General features: G+C 40.3%; 1 protein-coding gene across 1 annotated transcript; it reads right to left on the reverse strand.

Moving 5' to 3' along the window:
- Positions 1-1,094: 1,094 nt before the first annotated feature.
- On the reverse strand, positions 1,095-4,762 carry LOC127351192 (uncharacterized). The gene is made up of 3 exons (XM_051378496.1): positions 3,011-4,762; positions 2,583-2,786; positions 1,095-2,470 (listed from the first exon to the last, which is right to left on the reverse strand). Exons 1-3 carry the CDS (start codon positions 4,367-4,369, stop codon positions 2,261-2,263), a joined length of 1,773 nt encoding a protein of 590 aa, XP_051234456.1. The 5' UTR covers positions 4,370-4,762; the 3' UTR covers positions 1,095-2,260.
- Positions 4,763-15,635: the final 10,873 nt, after the last annotated feature.

Consider the following 15,635-nt stretch of genomic DNA (forward strand, 5'->3'; position numbering starts at 1 on the left):
GAAGTGTCAGCTGGTAATGGAGCTCTGCGGTCAGTGTTCATCTCGATGCTTCTTCCTTTGGATACCCAGACTGTCCTGATGCTGCAGCTGTCTCTGTCCTCTGATGGGTCCAGGAACACCTGAGCTTCATCACGTTACTCAGATCACCTGTAAACCATGGCAGATTCAGCGTTACTTGTAAGACAGCATATAATACAGTACAACAGCTCATTGTGGCTCAAAGTAGTCCTAAGTTATAAAATAAAATAATGAAGCAGTGTCTCTGGTGGGTCCCTTGTTGCAGCTAACTGTAGTGATGTGTTGTTGAAACAGTCTCAAACGTCTAGCTAATGGCAGCAGCTACACACAGTGCTATAATAGGCTATAATAATTTAAAAGACTAGTTTGTTAGTGTTATTACTATTGTTATTTTAATGTGTATCTTATTTGCTGTATTGTTTTGTCTATATGCATGTTAAAACTCAATAAAAATTTAAGTTACAAAAAAAATAATATAAAAGGCTCATAAATACAGTCCAAGTTCCCGGTGCAAAAACAGACATTTAGCAGTGAGCCTCTGTATTGTTTATAATACAGCAGGAGATGATATGACTAGGAGATGTTACACTGGACCTGCACTTATATCGTCAGTAATACCGGTACTACAGTAACACTAAGTATATGTCACGGTTTGACTCCACAAACGGCCTAGAGAGCAACCCCAGCTGCTCGGTGCTGATCAAAGTTACACAATATTACTAAACAAATGAATCCCTGCAGTTTGACATTTGACTACAACTACTGACTAGTCAATCAAGTTCATTTACATTCAGCACACACACACACACACACCTGAGCGTAGCAGGAGAACGGCTTCAGAGTAACAACAAAGCTAGCTGAGATAATGTTAGCACGTCAGTAGAGCGTTCCACAAGAAGCATCGGGAAAAATAATCACCAGCATCCAAACTACTAACTTACTCACGGTATTTTGTTGGCGTCTGACATTTCTGACTGTCCCTCAATATTACAATGTAAAGTCAGACAGCGGACTCAGTAACATTAGTCAGTGATATTAGTGGAGCCGTAATGCTAACGGAGGGGATCAGACACGTTTGGGTGATTCTCACGAAATCCAGATTAAGAAGGTGACCAGCATCAGAATTTTTAAAATGCCCTTGAAGCCAATTTTCTTTTTGCACATATAAGATTAAGGTATGAATTTACCATAACCATTATTTTCAGAAGATTTTTAAAAATATTTCCTATATATTTATTTACATTTTTAGATGAAGTCCATAAAAAATATCATTACCGCAACATGACATTGCATTAAATATATGGTTAAAAATGTGTATTTTTGGCTAATGTTAAAGTAGACTCTTATTACTCATGCTCAAAGCTATGTAAAACTCTGGAGAGATTACTTTTTCATAATTATTATATTTTGTAATTTCCTTATTTTCTCTCATTACCGAAACATATGTGATGATTTACAACTTCTTTTATTTAATTGTTTTACTAAAATATAACATACACATTTTTATGCAGCAGACCTTAAATAAGTAGTGTTGTATAATATGTATATACATCTTAAAACAAAATATGATTATCTAATTATTACTTAATTTGTAAAAAAGATACATGTTGCGGTAATGAGAATGCCATTTCGGGAATGAGGATCAATGTTTCGGAAATTAGATTTAGTTCAATACATTCACTATTGACAAAGGGGTTTGATGCCTAACCCTATTTTACATATTTAAAACACATACAATTTCTTTTAAAGAATATTTATTTCATAAACAGTGTTTCATTTTATCATTTATCGTAATGATCACAGTACCATGCCTTGTGTTAACAAGTGTTGTGTATACAAGTTACAATCTTGTGCTCATAAAGAATCATGCCATGTAGCCTACACTGCAGCACAAACAAATATACAACCATTAGTATAAATATTATCATTCTAGTATAACATACAATCATGTGTTCATGAGAACTTTTTCAATGTAACATACCATCATGTGTTCCTGAGAAACATTAATTTCCATGTAACATACCATCATGTGGTCCTGAGAAACATTTAAATGTAACAGCATCATGTGCTCTTGTAAAATTATTTTATTTTATCTATAAAACTTTGGTCCTGACATTCTATCAACCATACAACCTTTTTCTGAGAATAATTTCATGTGAAGAACTTAGCAAGCAACTAAAACAAACAACTGGAACGACTGCTTTGTACCAATCACGTTTTCCCCCTCCACGTTTTAACTCATTCATGAGCGTTTTTTGTGTCTTGCCCATACGTCAGGTAAAATGCAGAAATGCCTAGCAGAGGAGGTGACAGGAAGTGGTTCTGGGATTATGTCCCGTATGTCCTGACGATAGTACCAGACCCTTTCTCCTGGAAATCTGATGCTCGGCACATAGAAGCGGTTTTCCCCTGCACAAGTCATGGTGTCAACTTCATACTGCCCTTCAGCAATCTGTTTTAAGAAACATTTTTATAGTCTCTACACATTTTGGCTGGACAGCATGTAGTATAATGTAACTGGAGAAATATTCACATATTAACAGAAATCTTCAAATTAAATTCACCTGTGTGACTGTACCAGGGAACAAGTCACCATCGTATTCAACCAGGACCCACTGTCCAACCTCTATGGTGGCCTCGGTTTTGTCAGGGTCCTCATCTCCTTCCTCAAACAACACATGGCAATTTGCAGAAAAGCACTGGCAATTTTTTCCACAAAAGCATGACACCTCCTGTGTGTTTATGACTCCCGGTTTTGTGGATGTCAGCTGTTAGGGTGGAATTCAAAAAGACAAAGATGAATTGGAGTATCACACATTGACTAAGTTACAGACATTCTTTTGTGAGATTACTTCGGATACTGGTGTGGTCTGCTTTCCATGTTAATTACATGGGGAATTTAACTTATTTATTTAACTTCTTTAACTACATTTCCTTATTTAACTACATTTATCCATATTTACTCATATAATTAATATAAATGTTGACTCACTTGGTGTATTTTCAGTGTCCCAGGAACTGTTTTCAGGTTTGGGGGAACTAATTCACAGCTGGCCTTTATTTTCTCCTCTGGTACTTTGTACAGAGTCACTGATGAATTGTTCTTCAGCTGCTCATACAGAGACTCTGCATCAGGAATACTGGTCCCATAAGACACAATTCTGTCCGCAAGATTCTTCAAGGCCCCACCTACTCCATCTGGTGCACCTTTGCCATGTGATGCCTCAGTATAGTTCCAGGTCACCCATTGAAATCCATGCATAAAGGGCACAGTGGAGGCTAGATAGAAAGATGTTTTGTTTCTATACTGGGAAGTTGGGCCATCTGAAATTAAATGTAGGTTGTGGGCTTCAGGATACTTTCCTCGTATGTATCTCAGCACTGGGTCAAGATGAGCCCAGGTTGCCACTGCATCATGCTGTAAGCAGTCTGAGAGGGATGCAAAGGCTTCCACTCTGCCCCTACTGAGATAGAGTACCCCGGTGTGGAGGGTTACCTGATCATTCCCAGTTCCAAAATGGGTGTCCTTGATTTCTTTGGCATATTTGCAGCTGTAATTTTCGCTGTAATCCACATGCACAGCAACAGCATCATCTGTCAGGGTATCTTTCATTGCTTTCAATGTCAAATATTGGTGCTTGACATTAAACATGTGAATGGCAAAACCTGGAAGGTGTTCTGTTGTTAGGGCCAGCAACCGCTCAATGGATGAGGTACGCTTTTCAAGGAAGGTTTTCTTTGTCTGCTTTCCCTCTGTAGATCCATCCTTGAGGGTCTTTGTTACAGTGACAGACCTTGTGATCCACTCTTGCCAGATGACAGTGTTCCCCTGAGTGAGAGGATCTAAGGATGTGGGAAAGGTCTTTTCGATGCATTTCTCACATCTTCCATACATGCAGGACATGTTGCCAGTGTCACACACACTGGACTGCACAAGATCCTCTGGGCTTGATGTTTCAATGATTCCCAGTTGTTCCATTCTTTTTATTTTAAAGTCAATGTTCTCGTGCATTTTACATGCACACGTCTCTCTGTCTTTAACTTTAGGCCTAATAATCCAAAATGGCCTCAATCTAAAGAACTGAGCTTTGGACACGGTTTGCTCAGGATGTTCAGCAAGGAATCGTCGATGGAGTTTTGCCAAGGTGTCTGTGAGCGCTCTTTTTCTATAAATTTGTCCCTTGCGACGAATCTCTCCAGCCTTGCCATTTATGACAGTCGAGACATCATCCCGATGTAGGAACATGCTCACAATCTTGCCAAGTTGTTTCCGCCTGCTATTGATCGGCAGTCCCTTTTTAGCCTCTCTGATCCTGACCCTCTGTGAAATCTTTGCTGGTAGCCTTGGCATTGCAATTTTGGTCTAGCCTCCAGCCTTCTAATTTTTCTGTTTAGTGACATCAGTTGTGTTGTCTTTGCCCCAAGTTTCTCTTCAGCATACCTTAGCTTTGCTCTTAATTTGGCCACAATCTTTGATGCCCGCTCTCTTTTTTTAATGACTGGCCGTGTTCTCTGGGGGGTGGATGCCTCCATTGGCCCCGTCAGGTCTAAACTTTCTTCTGCTGGTGTTCTGTTCAGATTTTCATTATTTGTGTCCAGTTCCTGTCTGTTGGTTTCTTCATTTGCAAAGGAATTTTCTGTCTCACTTAATGAAGATGCTGGGGTTAGATCTAGAAGTGCTTGCTCTTGCTTTTTTTTCCTGTAATATTTTGTTGAATTTTTCCTCCATTGTATTTTTTTTCTCTCATGCAATACTAATATATCAGAGTAATCGTTTCTTGTTACATTAGGAAAAGGCATGCATTATCATTTTAGAATTTTGCATAAACAATAAGATTATCTGTCTGTTTTTAAGGCACACAGAAAACTGTTTCCTGCACTGATGTTGGTGTTGGCACCTCAGCTGTTCTGCCGTTTCTGACATCAACACCAATAAAGAGACCATGTAAGAGACGTAACATGGAATTGGAGGAGGAAGAGGAGAACTCTTTAGAAGACAGTTCTGTTGACATCGAGGAGCCACATGATTCTACATATGACCCTGCAGACACCTTGACAGAGTCAGCAGATGTGATGTGAGTTACATGATCTTTCAACCTAAACATTTTATTAATCATTTGTGTTCCATTCCTCTACTTATTGTAGCTCTACCAGGCTGGGACTTCTGCGCGAGGCTAAATGTTGGTGTGTGCGTGGCATGACGTAAAGCGTTTCCATTTGTTGTCCACTCTTCATGGGAACTTGTGTGTCCGGAAACAGATCAGGTCCAAACATACGGACAGTGGGTTTAGGGATATAAACAGACCTGTGTGTGTGGATAGGTACAATTCATTCATGGGGGGAGTAGATACTGCTGATCAGAGGATGAAAACCTACCTCTTTCCACATCGGTCAAAGAAAGGGTTTAATCGAATAGTGAATGCCATCCTAAGCATAAGTATGGTCAATGCCCATATAATTTACTGCAGCATGACTGCTGGTCCACACAAGCCAGTGAAGGCCTTTGTGCCGGACATTATCACTTCTTTGCTTGAGGGCTTCACCAAGAGAGAAAACAAAATAAGGGGAAGGCGTTCAGCAGAAGGGGGAGAAATGCCACAGAGGCTTACAGAACGCCACTGGCTCTGTGATACTGCCGATCGTCCAGACTGTATAGTTTTGCTCCGATCGTACCCGTCCTAAAGGTCGTCATCAGACACAGTACAGGTGCAATCAGTGTGGGGTAGGCCTGTGTGCTGTGCCATGTAATGAGAGGTTCCAGACTCTACTAATACTATAAACCTTTATCTGGATAGATGGGCGTTATGCCTCTGTAGGCAAATTACCAGCTTTCTGTTTACATGTGTGTGCTACTATATGGCACAGTAGTCATAATTTAGAACTGTTGGTTGTACCCATATACTGTTTTCTAATAAATAAATAAAAAATCATAAAAAACGCCTACTGTTTACATGAGTTTTGTGGTGTAGTAATAGTTCTAGTTTCCGACTGTTGGCTTACAACTTACTTTTCCCCTGTTCATTTGATATGTGGAAAACATAACAAATGGATGGAGGGGGCTGAATCTGATGAAATAAGTTCAACTCTCTTATTTCATGGAAATTACATAATCCAATATGGCCGCCGCCATAAGGTGTCATAATATGCAGATTAGATGGGGAAATTTACTCCCTAGATTAACTTTAGGTCATTCTCAATATTTGTCTCATTTACACTTTGTCTCTATCTCAAACCACTTTAAAGCCAGAGCCTTCTGAAATTTAGGTGGCAAAATCTAGTATTTTTAAAAATAAAACCCAGCCCCTAAAGGGTTAATATGACTCAAGGCATGCTGGGATGTACATAGAGCCTGCAACTGTACAAAGGTGGAAGACGGCACAGACTGCAATGTTGGAGCAGCTCACTGAGCAGCAGAATGTCATCCGTGGTGGTGACTTCAGAGCAATACTGCCTGTTACATTGTTTTTTACATAAACAAGTTTACTTGAAAAGAAATAAAACACACAATGATAAATACAATGTAATGTATATATTAAAAATAATTTATTTTGAAGGACATTCTGCCAAGTTTGGCAGCTACACGATGACGGACCTGGGGAGCAACACTGTTATTGATTTACAGCTGGTTCAAGTGAGTGTCAGCCTATCAATAATCTCTGTTGTAATCTGTTACAGTGTAGTTCAAATCAAGACATCCACACCCACGAAGATCCTGTTTTCCCCAGTGTTTGCATCCAACCCGCACTTCAAGGGAAGGCTGGTATATATGAGCTAACAGGGCTAACACACAGTAAAGATGAAAAACTATTATTAAAAACCTTAGAACATATTCTTTTGAATTTTGGTAGAACCTAGAGCAGCAACAGCACCAAAGAGTGACAGAACAAACCCAGGATATATGATATATCTTGGGTTTTTTCCAGTTAATGGGCTACATTTATTCAGCCCAAGCACAGTAGCGTAAGCTTCCATTGACTTTTGATTGACAGGTGACGTGACACGCCCCCTTCATATGCTGCCCATTTGGGCTAATTTCATTCAGCCCAAAGGCTGACCTTCGACCAATCACAGCGCAGTAGCTACAGTACAGTGACCTTCGACCAATCACAGCGCAGTAGCTACAGTACAGTGAGGCTAGTTCGTAGTATGGCGGGCGTTAGCATGAACATGAACGAGGTGGATTATTTACTTTCTAATCAATTTTATTTTAAGTCTTTGGAGGAAAAATTGGAAATACAGAGATTGGGGACACATCATCCAAATGATGTTCAAATAACACAAAAGGACAAACGACAAAATCGCAGTTTTGTGGTTTCAGCTAACGGACTGGCTAACAGCAAGTGTAGCTAGGAATTCACTTTTCTGTTTCCCATGTTTGCTTTTTGGAGGAGACACGGTTTGGACCCAACAAGGAATTGTGGATTTAAAATATTTATCCGACAAAATTAGGAAACATGAATGCAGCACGAGCCACATAGGAAATAATGTAAAGTTGTCATTGCTGGGTAAAGTGAACATCACCTGTCAGCTTAATGAGGGTCACCACATCCTGTACAGAAACACAACGAGCTGGTAAAGAAAAACAGGCATTCACTATCACAGACTGTGGACTGTATTACATTTTGTGGGGGACACAAGCTTGCCCTGCGGGGGGTCCGCCGAATCTCCCACTTCACTCCAGCGGAGAGCAGTTCTCTTTTTTAGACAGTCAATCAGCCGATCACCACACAGGTTGCAAAGTACACGTCTAAGACCACAGATTCTGTCAATACGAGACAGGAACTGGAGAATTGTTCGTGCTTCATATCTGAACTGCTGACCACAGATGACAATCGGCCACATCCAGATGTGGACACAGCTGCAGCCGCTGTAACGCCGCGCAGGATGCGGCACTATGATAATGTGTCAGTAGCAGCACAGTGCTGTGACTTAAGGCTCGCTTTGAGAAAGCCAGGCACTTGTTGTCTTTGCATGTGCACATTACCCAATGATCTGCAGGGAGAAACTGAAAGGTGAGCTGATGGTGAGGTACAGCAGTGTGGAGTTTGACATATTGATTAACCTGTTTGCGTCAATGAAAGGCCGTCGTTGTGAGCGGCGTTTTAAATAAGGTATGCCCAAGCTCTGAAACAACTCTCTCTTCTACAAATGATTATTTTTGTTTTTGTTTTGTAGATTTATGGTGTTGCAAATTGTTGCTGGTAGTTTTCTATAATGTAGTTGTAGCGCAATTGGCATGTGCTGATGTGTACAGAGGAGAGAGAGAGAGAGAGATTTTTTTTTTGCATCAGGCCATTCTTTTGGGTATGTCTCCCCATGTTGCCGTAGAGCACTTGCTATAACAAAGTATACAATGTTGTTGCTGTAACTTGATGTGATGATGCTGTTGCTGCTGTGTGACGTGTTGATGAGTGTAATGCATTTGTTTGCCCACCCACCCGAAATCTCCACCAGCTGTCACTGGACAGCAGGTCTGTACACATTACCATCTGTGGGCAGTGTTACTGTACTTAATGAGCTTATTAAACACTTTTTCACAAGAACACTAGCCTTCTGCAGACTGGAGAAGGTACTGACCAACAAGAGGGTCCTCAAAGATGTGGTGAAGCTTAGCCCTCATTACCAAACCTCATCGCTGGGGTCTTTTCACAGCATCATTCTACGCTTTGCACCCAAGAGTGTTGTCTTTGCTTTTCTTGGAATGCTGTGCAGGTAAAGAGGGGCTTTTTTATTATTACAATTATGAGTATGCACATACATCCACATCAAAATAGGCCAGGTATGGAGCTAAATGTGTGTAAATCATGAATTTAAAACAAACCATTGACACCTGCAGTGCACTGTCATGTCGACTTATTAATTACATGAAGCTGTTTATTTGAAAATAAACCACCATTGTCAGAATATTTTTGGGAATGTGTACAATGTGTTCACAATCTTATTTTGCTTTTTATTATTTTTCCTACGAAGACTATACTTGGCAGCCCTGCACTTCAATGAAAATGCGTCCACAGGCAACAACCTCAACTGGTGAGGTGCTATTCAGGCTCCATTTTCCAAAGTGGAAGGGAATAGGGAAAATAAAAATAAAACAGTTCTGTGCTGTTTGCTGTACTTTACTGTATTTCTAAAAATGAAACTATATAAGCTGTTTTTTGTACTTTCAGTGTTTGATATGTAGACATAAAATTGATGGTCATCAAGAGACATGTTCGTAGGAGTGGGATGAGTATCCAAAAGTACAAAAGATAAATTCCTGCACAATATCTAACTTGCAATACCACCATTTATTAGCAGCATGTTGGTCTCAGGCCTAGGTTTAAACATTGCTAATAAATTGTGTTATTGCAAATTAGATTTTGTGCAGAAATTTTTCTTTTCTAGTGTTTGATATGTAACATTTTAACAATTGTCAAACTGCCTTTCAATAAGAAAAGTAAGCAATGTAACAGTGGAAAATTGAATTTATTTATTTCATAACTGATATTTTTATTACAATAACAAAGAAATTATATGCAAAAAAAAAAAAAAAGTATTGTTCTATTCCCCTCAGACGTAAAGGCCCATAGTCTGCTCTGTAGATATTTAGTGCATTCTGCAGTGAGAACACATTTAAACAAACTGGTTGGAGGCCAGGGGGGCCTACCATGCAGGAAGGTGGGTTTTGAAGCTGATTTAGTCTTCTTGGACTGGAAAGGAACGGAAAAAAATATCTAGGCGTAGCTGAGAATAAAAAAAGAAGTGCTACATTCCCACTCGTAGCTGTCGAGAAAACATTGCGGACTCGTGAAATGTACTCGTGTAACAGGAATAGCATACTACTTATGTTTACTCAATTAACAGAAATCTAGATTTTAGCAGTGAGTTTCACAAACAGTGGTCGACCGTATTTAGTCAGCGGCTGTATTTACCCAACACGTACAAACATACAATAAAATAAAGCTCATAACTAACCATTCAGAAATGTCCTGTTGTAGTCTTGATTGAACCATTTCTTCGGTTGCTCCTTCTTGGTCAGGGTCTGACTCTGGTTCAAACATATATGACCTGCTCCATCATTTTGAGTCACTTTGACCCAGAAACACATTTTGAGTTTTCTTCGTGGCTGTAAAGAGGAAAGTCTCAGCTTTATGGCAATACCAAAATTATTTTTCTACTCTGAGATTGTATGAGACACGCTCTTCCAAAGGTCGACTGTCACCAAACCTTGTTTTTGAGAAAAAGGGCTCTAAAGATAGCAATCAACATTCCGTCATATTCCAAATGAATTGAAAGACATTTATAGACAGTTTATATTCAAATAAATAAACTTACAATTCAAAGTACTTTACATAATTATTAGTATTATTGTTTTTTAATAATAATATATAAGAGTATTTAATATGACTATTTTAAACAATTATGTACAATGTTATCAATCTATTGTTATTAAATTAATTAGAAGACTATTTAATATGACTCAACAATTATGTACAATGCAATCTAATTTAGTGTTATTCAATGTAATAATATAGAAGTAATTGACCATTTAACACTTGCACATGCGTACCACATGCCCATAACCTGACTTGTACCACTTGCATATTCACGGACGAGCCACAGCTGGTTTTGGACAAACCAGATCTTTTGTGTCCTCAGTGCAGAAGTCCCTGATGCTGTTGTACAGATACCACTGACGCATAGCACTAAGGCCAGGTGGTTTCTGTGCAGTGGGCAAGGCTTCAGGATCAAGGATTCCTTCATTGCGAAGAAGCAAAAAACACTCTTCTTCACTGTTGGCAGACTCCTTGGCAAAGACCACTCCAGGGGCTGTAGTGGTGAAGTGGAAGTGGTGGTACTTCTTTACTGGCAGAGGCTTGAAGCTGGGAGTGAGGAAGCTGTGCCAGTTGTGTGTCTGCACAAAGACTTGCCCAGTCTCATCACCAACCAGCTGGGGGATGTTCACATTGCTCTTCGATGTGCTGGAGCTCAGATGTTTTACAGGCTGGAAACTGGTGTACTACGAAACCTCTTCTTGAACAGCCCAAAACACCAGTCAGGGGCAAACTGGGTGTGGCCAGAAATTTAAATAATTGAGGGACACGCAGTCATGAAGACCCACCATGCATCGCCAAGCCAGGTACCACAGCATGAACCTGTTTTTGTTCTGTCCAGAGCAGTTGTCACAGTGCAGCTGGACGTGTTTCTCCCCAAGCCCGTACTGGGAGAAGAAGTGGTGCAGATAGGCGATGACCGCATTGCAGCCCTTGCCCATACAGTGAGCCTCATCGATCAAGTAGTTGACCTGCTGAGGCACACCTGGCACCGACCCAGGCTGGAGAGGGTCACTGGGGTAATGACCTGTAAGAAGAAGACCAGAAAGTAAAGAATGAGTGAAGAGTGATTCACTAATATAATTACTTTTCATTACCGGTATACATGTATTTAAATTGCAGCTAACTCAGTCAGTAGCTTTTGTCACATGCACGTATACAGTACATTGATATGGGTTTACGTATCATTATGTTATTCTTGCATTAAGTATTTTGTTTAGATATCACCCAATCTGAGGTGACACTAAAATGTTTTATTTACATGTACAATGAAACATTATGTAATGCTGTAATAAGACATACCTGCTGCGCATAGTCGAAGCTATAGTGCATGGTGAGGTCTCGGCTACACGGTGGATTTGGCCCAAGCTTCACATCCAGCGTACCAACTGTTGCTCTGCAGGTGGTTACCATGTCCTGATACACCTGACGCTCCATGGCAACAATGCAGAGGTGTTGCTCCTGCTCCGTCATTGATTTCCCAATCAACTGGGGGTCAACTGCCTCCACAGCTTTAGAAACGTGCTGTTGCCAGCAGCACGGTGGCCTACACCAATGGTTAAGGGGGAGGGGAATGTTAAATTGAGTACTTGACATCTTCAATTGTTAAAAGGTCATTCTAATGAACACAAATTACAATACATACCATGGTTGCACATCTGAGCCTTGTATTTCCGCCACACTGATGTCATGGTCTCTGTTGTGAAAGCACCTGGATGTCAGACCTTTTGAAACCGGGGATGCCCAGTGGCATGGCGCGGCAAAATTGACAATGAACTGCTTCAGTCTTTGGATGTCCTGAACAGTCAGCAGCCTGCTGCTCAAAACACGCCCACCAGACCTTTTCATCCTTGGTGCCAATCCATATTGTTTATAAAATTTTATAAGGTTGGTGAGCTTGTTTTGAGATATTCTGGAAAAAATAACCATCATGCAAATTAGATGAAGTATGTCATATGCTTATTATTATAGTTTTTAAAAGAGCTTAATGTAGGGTTTATTTTAAAAGTTAACTCACGCATGCAGAAGCTTGAAGGTCTCCCGGCATATTTTCTGTCCATCAAGGAAGTAGGCAGTCCTCTGATGCCTACGCTCCTTCTGCTGGCTTCTCTTGGAGCACGCTGTATCCTTGGACAGGGTCATATGGGAGCTTATCTTTCCCAGGAGAACCAGATGTTTTTCATCTACAAAAGGATGTCCCCATGTTCAGAACATAACATTCACAATGTGATTTCATTTGGTTTTACAACCCCATACTTTTATTATAGGCTATTTGTTGCTATAATTATTTCCTCACATTTTTGTCTCTCACATACACTCATAATGCAACATTTGCTAGCCTACACACACTCACTCACTCACTCAGAAGACTCAGACTCACACACACAGACACACTGACTGACACACACACACACACACACAAACATTTAACTTTTCAAAAATACTAATTAAAAATTATAATAATAATAAAAAGAATAAAAAAGATAGATAAGATTAATAAGATTAAAACAAAAAAATATGACTCTTTTAATGTTAATTCCCTGATTTTACCAGATGGAGCCTCCTGGGAAATGTGGTGGTTGTCTGCACACAACTTCACACATGCATACATTTACAGTAAGAGAATGTACAAATTATCGTTTACTAATACAGAAGATATATCCTAAAGAAAGTACCTGTCGCTTTGGAGGCTGGTTTACAGAAATTAGCACAGATTTTTAACTGCGGCTGAGATTTTGCCAGTTCTTGCAGCGCAGTTCTTGAACATAGGGAAGTTGTTAGATAACGTCTGCAATGATGCAACAGCTGTTTAGCAACTAATACTAACTTTTAGCTAAGTTAACTGACAGAAAATATTTGTGTTAATGTTTTTTGTCCATTAACACTAGAACTACCGGAATTCCATAACTACTAGAACGACCATAGCGGTCATTCCGACTGTTCATACGGCCGCACTGGACGTCATTTACATCATGTCATATCTACATTTGAACCTTCTCTTTAAGTTTTCCAATGAAGCTTTTTTTCTGTCGACATGTTATGACGTCATTGCCCTTAATACAAGCACAAAAGAAAGCCTGCTTGCTCGTCACTTTAAAAACCCAAACATTCATTTAACAAAGAAAAAAATGCTCCATTTTTCTAAATTGAATTAATTGAGAAGCGAAAAGAAATGTAACCACTCTGCCGTTAAAAACAAAAGTTAACTATTTTAAGGTCTGCAACAGTAGCTGCGTTATGTGGACAGGAGGAAAATAATACAGAATTCTGATAATCCAAAACCTGGCCTTCTCACTAACAGCAGGATGTATTCCAATATTTGAATAGTAATGACTCAGTAGTGTTTAAAGGCATAGGAGTGAAATTGAAAACAAAAAACTACACTTAGACAGTTTACTTCACAGCCCATCAATGATCCAAATCGAGGAAGATTGTCCGAAGACACTAACAAAAAACACGCATTTGTTAAGCTTTAGATACATTTCTTGGAATTATTAGTGTTTTCGATCATAACGTTAGTTATTTGGATAAAAAAAATAGGACTGCTAGAAACATTTCTTGGAAGTGTTAGTGTTTTCGATCATAATATTAGAAATCAGGATACAAAATAGGACTGATTTGGAAGAAATCTTATGATACGATATCTTATAACATATACAATAACAAAAACATTACCTATATACATTTGAATACATTGTAAAAACACTGCCTTTCGTGTGCGGCTCCCACACTACTTTGTGACATTTGACATTGCAGTTCCTCTTTACTTGGCACTGCCTTCTCCTCTCCATCTGCTGCTGCTCCTGCCCGGGTCCTGGCTCTCGCACCACCAGTCTTGTTGAGGCTTTTGAGCTCATGCGGTTGGAGCGAAGTTTGCTCGTCAGTTGTGTGATGAAGTCCCTCCACGAAATTTGCTAATTCGGGCACTTCTTATATATATATAATATGTGCGTGTTGATTGCAGCCAGTTCGAGGATGTTATAGAAAACAGCTACTGGCCATCTGCGGGAGGGTGCTTTGACTGAGTATTTTCTAGCCATTTGATCTAGAACGTCTACTCCTACCGTGGTTTTGTTGTAGTAAGTGACAGTCTCTGGCTTGCTCTTCTGGCCACTTGTGATGCCAACAGCTGTGTGGACAGTGCTGAGGATGCAGACATTCCTTCTTTTTTTGCACTGATACACAGTCAGTGTTGCATCAACACTTTTCAGCACCTCTGTGCTGAACAGCGGCCTTTGCGCCTTTATGCACGGGTCTGCTCTTGTTCACCGTGCCAACCAAGCTGGTTTTCTTGGCCTGTAGTGCCTTGGCCAGTTCAAAGGAAGTAAAAAAATTGGCTGTGGTGACGTTTCTTTCCTTCCCCAGGTATGGGTCGACCATTTTCAGCACCACACTGTCCCCAAGTCGTTGACCTGGCCTCCTCGTCTCGTCTTTGCCCAGATAATTTGTCCAGTTTGCTTGCCATATACTGGATGAAGTTGCACCTTGCCTTTGTGGGGAATAGCTGCTCATCCACAGTGATGTCGGCACCTGGCTTGTAGCAGACGATGCTGGTTTGTACAAATCTGTCCCAAACATCACTCATAAGGTCAAACTTGTCGTCTCGCAGGAGTGTGTGTCGGGTTTCCCTTCTGTTGAAACGCAGTAATCGCATGATTTCCTGAAACCTGTTTCAGGACATGGTCTCCTTGAAAAAAGCGCAGCCCCACTCGGATGACCAAAAGCTCGCCAAATCCATCCCTTTTCCACCTTGCGCGCCACAAATGTTAAATTAAGACCAATGAAGGCTTTTAGCACTTCAACTGTCATGTCCCATATTTTGTTATCCTTGACTCGGTGGGCCTCAGCCACGATGCAGTCCCTGGTATGTTTCAGCATGCCATCATCCACCAAACACAAAAAGGCTGCAAGGGCATCTTCAATATTGCGCTTGGCGTGCGCTGGGGGGCCTGCAGCTTCTGTCATTACATTTTGGCATTTTCACCTTCCTCTGTCTTCATCCGACCATATATAAGTCCACACTGTGCCGTCTTTCACCGTTTCACGCCTCTCGGCTGAAAGTAGGAATAGTAAAGAATCCTGCTCCATCAGCTGTGCCTGCTGTGCCAAGACAACTCAGTTCAAAAAAAAAGAACAGACTAATTACTTTTTTATTTCATGAAATCACAATCTTGTTAGGACTTATATTAGCCTATATGATTTCTACTAGCCTGACAATATAGTATAATACTAATAATAGCAGAAGAATAGAATAGAATAATAATTAAAGCTGCAAGCAGCGTTGAGCTGGACCTCGCACTCCAC

Source organism: Dicentrarchus labrax, unplaced genomic scaffold (assembly GCF_905237075.1).
Source record: "Dicentrarchus labrax unplaced genomic scaffold, dlabrax2021, whole genome shotgun sequence".
Classification (NCBI taxonomy): domain Eukaryota; kingdom Metazoa; phylum Chordata; class Actinopteri; family Moronidae; genus Dicentrarchus; species Dicentrarchus labrax.

Excerpts from the sequence above, each read along its gene's own strand:
- LOC127351192 (XM_051378496.1), bottom strand. The coding sequence starts at position 4,369 with ATGCCAAGGCTACCAGCAAAGATTTCACAGAGGGTCAGGATCAGAGAG. Across the intron at positions 2,787-3,010 it reads GGACACTGAAAATACACCAA|CTGACATCCACAAAACCGGG; the intron begins GTGAGTCAACAT and ends CCACCCTAACAG. Across the intron at positions 2,471-2,582 it reads TCCCTGGTACAGTCACACAG|ATTGCTGAAGGGCAGTATGA; the intron begins GTGAATTTAATT and ends TTCTTAAAACAG.